Genomic DNA, 7,500 nt, shown 5'->3' with positions numbered 1-7,500 from the left:
AAGAGACCAAAAAAATACAAAATTAAGCCCAAATGCAACACTGAAATTAATTCAAGCAAACACACACACACATAGAGCACACCTAAAATTAAATATATACTAGTCACGTGTTCCAACCACGTTATGTGTAACTCATTTACGTGTGGCTAATCTTTATTCACTTTTCTAGCGGTACTTGCGAGTTGAAATGTTGCTAGTGTTGCTGCTGCTAGTTGAGTTTACGTCAAGAATGGCAATGCTAATGATCAAATGATGCGGAAATTAGGCCTCAGGATTATAGGTAGATAGATGAATAAATGGATAAATGGATGCATAGGTAGGTAGATAAGTAGGTAAGTAGGTAGATAGATAGATAGATAAATAGATAGATAGATAGACAGATACACATAAAGAGATAGATAGATAAATAGATAGACAGATACAAATAAAGAGATAGATAGTTGTAGAATGACAGATACAAAGATAGATAGATACAGATACAGAGAGATGGGTAGACAGATACAGAGAGATGTGTAGACAGATACAGACATGCACGCAACTTGAATACATTTATCGAAGTGACCTGGAAAGCGAGCCGTCAGTCGGGACCAGGCGCCGAAGTGAGCGTCGACCACTGACATCGCAATGACTCTCATGGCCCGAACGCCAGCCGCCCCTAATGACTTCGTCGGATAATTTATGAGACGTCGTGATCAGCCTCGTAACAGCTCGTCCCTCCCCTCCCCCCACCTCCCCTCCCCCTCCATCTGCTCCCTCTCTATCCCTCTATCCCCCTCTTCCTCCCCGACTCCCTTCCCCCACCCTCGCTATTTCGAATTCTCCCTTTTAGTTTGTTCCTCTTTCATTTTTATTCCTTTTCTTTCCTCTTTATTTTCTCTTTTATTCTTCCTCACTCCCTTCCTCCACCATGCTAACCCTCCCTCACTCCTCCTCTCCAACTTCACTCCCTCTTCCCTATCTCATTCTTCCCTTCCCCTTCCCCTTCCTTTTCCCCCCTTCATTCCACCCTTCTCTCTCCCCCTCTCATTCCCTCCTTCCCCTTCCCCTTCCCTCTCTCATTCCCCTCCCCCCCAAAAAATATGGCACAACCTCGATCTATTTTTAGCACCTATTTCGAATTGACACACACACACACACACGCACGTCCGCGACCTGACAAATGTTCTGCGCATAAATTAGCCTTATTTGATAGTTTCCATCATTTTTACATCGATGGAAATTCGAATTTGATTTTTTTAGGGCACTCTAGATGACGGTGTGTTTACTAATATGGACACGGGGACACGCGTGCATACACTTGCGCGTGTCTGTGTAAACAAGGGGATAGGGAGGGAACGAGAGAGAGGAGAGAGAGAGAGAGAGAGAAAGAAAGAGAGAGAGAGATAGAGAGAGAGAGAGAGAGAGAGAGAGAGAGAGAGAGAGAGAGAGAGAGAGAGAGAGAGAGAGAGAGAGAGAGAGAGAGAGAGAGAGATACAAATATATAGCTTGATGAATAGACAGATAGATAGAGATAAATAGACAGATAGAAAAAGATAGATAGACAAATAGATACCCAGAGAGAGAGAGAGAGCAGTAGAAAGAGTGTAATACAAAGAAAAAAGAAAGAAAGAAAGAAAGAAAGAGAGGAAGATCGCCTCAGGTAAGAAGACATCGCAGGTAGACATGTAAAGCCCAGGAGAAGGTCCCTCTCCCCCCTCTCCCCTCTCCCCCCTCTCCCCCTCTCCCCTCCCCCCTGCTTGCCCATTCCTCAAACCCACCTCCTTACTCCCCCCCCCCTTCCTCTAATCCCCTACCCCCCACCCCCATGGTCGGAGTTTAAACTGTATCATTTCATCTGAAAAATACGATCGCGAGGAGGAGGAGGAGGAGGATAAGAAGGAGGAGGAGGAGGAGAAGGAGGATAAGGAGGAGGAGGAGGAGGAGGAGGAGGATAAGGAGGAGGAGGATAAGAAGGATGAGGATAAGAAGGAGGAGGATAAGGAGGAGGAAGAGGAGGAAGATAAATAGGAGGAAGAGGAGGAGGATAAGAAGGAGGAGGAGGATATCCGATGGAAGAGTAGAAGAAGGGTGTGGAGGGGGGAGGAGGGGAAAATGGAAGAGCAAAAGAGGAGAAGGACTAGTAGTAATAGCAGTAATAGTAGTAGCAGCAGTAGCTAAAGGAAAAGAAGAGGAAGAGGAAGAAGAAGAAGAAGAAGACGAGGAAACAAGAAGAAGACGTGGGAAGAAGAAAGAAGAAAGAAGAAGAAAAAAAAGAAAGAAGAGGAAGAAGAGTAAGACGAAACGCTAGAAGGAGGAGGAGGGAGGAGGGAGGAGGAGGGAGGAGGAGGGGGTCGGAGGGAGGAGGAGGGGGAGAAGGGGGGTTAAGGCAGCATTACAGCATCCAGGTAGCGTAGATTTGACAGGAAAAGGTTCAGTAGATAGGTAGATAGGAGGTGCCGCCTGGGTCGCTGGTAGATTAATTAGGTGGGGCTAAACACCTAGACGGGGTTGTACTTACAAGCAGGTAAGTGATAGGATGGAGGGGGGGGGGGTAGGATGGGGGAGGAGGGAAGGAGGAGGGAGGGAAGGAGGGAATGTGTGCGTGTTTGCCCTGGGTGTATGCGCCTTGTGTGTGTTATTCGTGTGTATTTTTGGGGGAATATGTGCGTGTGTCCGAGTGTGCGTGTAGATGCATATAAGTGTAAATGAGTAAATGTCGATTCAAAATTTGCCACCCCCCACCCCCTTACCATTGGACGCTTCCCCCCTCCCCAGAATCGGCGGCCAGGTGTATTAACGCAAAAATCTGGCCCCAAAATCTGTAACAAAGCGGCTTCTCTCACAAGCTCTGTTGGAAGGTGAGTCGGGGAATCTGATACACAGGATGTCACAGATTAGTGACGTAAGGGTGGTGTTCTGGGGGCTTCCCCACCCCTCCCCTCCCTTCCTCCCTCCCTTCCCTTCCTCCCTCCTCTCTGTGCTCTCCTCCACCCTCCTTCCCTCCCTCCCTCTATCCTATATACACTCTCCTCTACCCTCCTTCCCTCCCTCTTTTCTTCCTTCCCTTCCTCCCTCCCTTCTATATTCCTAACTCCTTCTTCCATTCCCTTCATGTTGGTTTACCTTGTGATTACCTTTCCATATGTGGGTTGGGTAAAAATAGGTGAAGCAAGTGCAATGTCATCCATACAGCTTTTCGTCTGTGTCGAATTGATATGTTTTATTCTGTCTCTGTCGGTTCTTCCTGTCTGCTCGCTCTCTCTCTCTCTCTCTCTCTCTCTCTCTCTCTCTCTCTCTCTCTCTCTCTCTCTCTCTCTCTCTCTCTCTCTCTATCTATCTATCTCTCTCTCTCTCCTTTATTTACTGATTTTTGCCCCCTCTCCTGTATTCCTTTCTTCGTCTTCATCTTCCTAATTACAGTCCCCTTTCTCCTCCCTCCTCTTTCTCGGTATCTGCTGCCTTCTTTTCATCCGTTCTCCTTATCCGTCTCTTTCTCTATCTCTCCCTCTTATGCTTCACCGGTTAATTAGCACAGCTTATGGGCTACTGCTCCGAGAGGGGGAGGGGGGAGGGGTGTTGGGTGGGGCTGGAAAGAGGAAGGGGACTAGGAAGAGGAGAAAGGGGACGAAGGGAGGAAGAGGGGGACAAAAGGAGGAGGAGGACGACGAGGGAAGAGGCGAGGGACGAGGGAGGAGGAGGCAGTAGAGGAAGAGGAGGAGGAGGAGGAGGAGGAGGAGGAGGAGCGAGTGGGTAGTTAGGGGAAGGGGGGGGCGGGGAGTTAAGAGAAGGGGTGAGGGGTATAAGAAGAAAGGGGGGAAGAGAAGGGGAAAGGAAAAGAGAAGGGGAAAGGGTAAAGGAAGGGGCATGGGGAAGGGGGGGGGGGTTACCAGTAGGGGTGTAGCCTCGATGTTATGCCTGTATATGGGTCAGTTATGTTCCCTTGTTTTTGTTTACAGATGTGGAAGGTAGTTTAGGTGTTCGTGTTAATACTTGAAAGCGAAGGGAAATGTACAATCACGCAATACATATAAAACACATTTACATACAGATAGGAAAAGAAATGATATAGAAAAAAAAAATCAATACCACGACCAGAATTGATGTCCAAGAAAAGTTATATAATTGTAATAATAATAACAATAATACTAGTAGTATGAAAATATTGATGATAACAATAGAATATTGATAATAATGATAATATTGATAATAACAATATTATAATCATTATTATTATTATTAATAAGAACAATAATAATAATATCAATAACAATAGAAAAATAATAACACCAACAACCGTAACAATAACAATAGCACTTAAACAAACACAAACACTACCCAAAAACCACTAAAAAAAGCAAGCAAAACTAAAAAAAGAAAAAAAAAACTAATGAAAAAAAACTAAACCACAATCACCGATACCCAAAAAAATCGCGGGGTCGAACTTACGCCACTCACCATAGTCCCCGTAATCCCCGTTGGGCATGTACCCGTTGGTCATGTTGTACATGTCACGGGTCACCTGTTGCACGGGAGGCCGGGTGGGGTCCGTCGGGAGGAGGCCGGAAGCGAGGGGGTACTTGTCCTTCTTCATTAAGGTCTTTGTCTTCCGCCGAGGTCTGCGCGTGGGAGAGAGAGAGAAAAGAGGGGCTTTGGTTAGATTTTGCTGGTTTTGCTTGCTTTTTAGTTTTATTTTTATTTTTATTTATTTTTGGGGGGGAGGGAGGGAGAGGGGTTTGTTTGTTAGTTTGTTTGTGGGAGGGAGGTGGGGGGAGGTTGGAGTGCTGGGGATGGTTTAAGTATATTGTGCTTGTAATATATGGAGGGGAGGGGAGGGGGGGGGGGATCGAGAGAGAGAGGGAGAGGGAGGAGGGGAGGAAGAGGGAGTGGATAAGGGGAAGGGGAGGGAGGGAGAGGATAAGGACTGGGCATAGATTTAATGGGTTCCTCTCTCTATCTCTCTGATACTTCAAGTTAAAATATGCACGTTTACCTACAATATATATATATATATATATATATATATATTGGCAGGTGTGCATGAATTTCCATGGTTACAGATGTTTTCATAATTTTCGTTTTTTTAGAGTAAGAACTGACAGGCAGAAAGAAGCAGACAAAGTAAGAGTTGGAAATAATGAGCGCTGATAAGTGTTAATAATAATAATAATAATAATAATAATAATAATAATAATAATAACAAGAACGTCATTAATCATAGATGTAAAAAAATATCGCTGGTAACAACAGTTGTGAAAAATATAATAATGATAATAATATAATAAAAGGAGATGACGAATTGAGAAAAGAAACAAAGAAATAGATCCAAAGGAAAATCACAATAAAAAAAACATAATAACGATCCAGAAAGTATTTTTCTCTCTTTTCCTTATTTTCTTTCAATCGACTGATTTATTCCGATACTTTATCATTGTTAAAATTATTTATTCATTTATTTATGCTTGAATCGCGACCGCCAACGCAGACGGACGGTAGCGTGGCGGTCGCCTGCGCGCGCTCAGACGGATGGGCGCGTTGACAGTGACAAATGACTTTCGAGTATGCCTGGGTGTTGCGCGTTTTTTGAGGGTCCCAATAGGGTTCAACTTTCGTCCCCCCCCCCATCCACCCAACCCCCTTTCCTTCCCCCTTTCCTCTCCCCACCCCCCTTTCCTCCACCTCTCCCCACCCCTCCCTTTCCTCCACCTCTCCCCACCCCTCCCTTTCCTCCACCTCTCCCCACCCCTCCCCTTCCTCCACCCCTCCTTTTCCTCTTTATCTGTGTACCCATCTACTCTAAATTTTCTCTTTCTCTCTTTCTTCCTTTCCCTTCGCTCTCACTCTCTTCTTCTAATCTCTATCCTTCTATCTATCAGTCTATATACAATAATCACAATAATGATTATAAAAAATCTTACTTTATCATCCGGAATAATTAATAACATCAAATATACCCATACATCGTAAGCCTTTAATTGAAGAAAATAATCATAATAATCATAATTAAAGATGATAAATAAGTGAATAAAAAAGGTGGGAAAATTAATTCAGCAATTATGTTAATAGCGATAAAGACCGGGGACCTTTTTTTCTTGTTTGCCGGAAGTGACGATAGGTGTGTGGGCGTGGGGGGGGGGGGGGGGGGGGGCATGAGATTTCACTTTTGGCCTTTCAGTTTTCCAAATTAAATTTTTATTTATTTATTTATTTATCTATTTACTTAATTATTTATTCATTTTAAAATCGATTATGTAATTCGCTTTCTAGTTTCCGTTTCATTTGATTTTTGTGGAATTTATCGTATATAGATTATTTTTCGGGAACTTTTTTTTTGTATCATTATTATTTTAGAATTCAAAAATCTATATTTATTGGTTCGCCTCCGGCTTCATTATGTCTTCAATAGGAAGGAAAAGTGCATAGTTAAAAGTTGATAAAAGAAGAGAATTGAAAAAAAGATATAATCGATAGAAAAGAATTAACGCAAAGTGTTAAAAGGTCAAATTTTCGATTTTTAAACATCTATTTTCTATATAATTTTTTTTTACTTCAGTCTCTCTTCGCCTTCTCCCTTTCTTTCTTTCTTATTTTTTTGTTTTCTTTCGTTGCCAAGTTTCAAATTTTGAATTAAAAAAAAATATATCTCCAGAGACTAAATTTGCAATCTCATGACATTAGAAGGAACAAAGAGTTTTGCCACTAAATACAACGATATAATGATGATGATGAAGCATATACTGTACTTCCCTCCCCCCCCCCTTTCCCTTCCCTATCTACCACACCCACCCACCTTCCTTCCTCTCTGCCCGTTTGTCTGTCTCTTTCGTTATTACATATTAACTTATTCCCTTACGTTCTCGTGACATCCCCCTTTCCCTCCCTCCCTCTTTCCTCCTCATTTTCATTTACCTTTCTCTCTCTTATATTCGATTTCTGTCTTTCTCTCTGTCTGTTTGTCTTTCTCTCTCTCTCTCTCTCTCTCTCTCTCTCTCTCTCTCTCTCTCTCTCTCTCTCTCTCTCTCTCTCTCTCTCTCTCTCTCCACGCCCCTTGTGCTTCCTCTCCCCGCCCTTTTTCCACACCTCAGTGTCCGTGGGCGTGGGTGGGCGTGGGCTGAAGGGAAGGGAAGGAGGAGGAGGAGAAGGAGGTAATTAACTCAGGCGACATGGGCGTTGGGATGGGGGGGGGGGGTCGGTAATTTTGGCCAATCTAAATCAAATGTTTCTCTCTCCGTTTCCTCTTCCTCTCTTTCTCTCTTGTTATCGTCCTTTCGTCATCTTTCTTCCTTCTTTGGTCGGGATTTCTCTCTCTCTCTCTCTCTCTCTCTCTCTCTCTCTCTCTCTCTCTCTCTCTCTCTCTCTCTCTCTCTCTCTCTCTCTCTCTCTCTCTCTCTTTCTCCCTCCCTCCCTCTTATCAGCAACGCCATCACCAACTTATCATTTAATCTCCATCTCCTCCATTCTCCCAGCGTAATGAATTACACTGATCCATATCTCAAAAGACAAAACGTCATTAACACAAACAGA

The 7,500-nt window shown here is 43.8% G+C and overlaps 1 protein-coding gene across 7 annotated transcripts in view; it reads right to left on the bottom strand.

Moving 5' to 3' along the window:
* LOC125026556 (transcription factor Sox-2-like) overlaps nucleotides 1–7,500 on the bottom strand; it is a 34,218-nt gene that overhangs the window by 5,739 nt on the left and 20,979 nt on the right. For 6 of the 7 annotated variants that reach the window (XM_047615064.1, XM_047615061.1, XM_047615067.1 and 3 more), the window contains exon 2: nucleotides 4,426–4,595. In XM_047615064.1, the coding sequence (XP_047471020.1) occupies nucleotides 4,426–4,595 (170 nt within the window). The remainder of the gene's footprint in view (nucleotides 1–4,425; nucleotides 4,596–7,500) is intronic. The other variant, XM_047615063.1, reaches the window with a different exon arrangement.

This window comes from Penaeus chinensis, chromosome 6, assembly GCF_019202785.1.
Source record: "Penaeus chinensis breed Huanghai No. 1 chromosome 6, ASM1920278v2, whole genome shotgun sequence".
NCBI classification, from domain to species: domain Eukaryota; kingdom Metazoa; phylum Arthropoda; class Malacostraca; order Decapoda; family Penaeidae; genus Penaeus; species Penaeus chinensis.
This window is presented reverse-complemented; position numbering and strand designations above follow the sequence as displayed.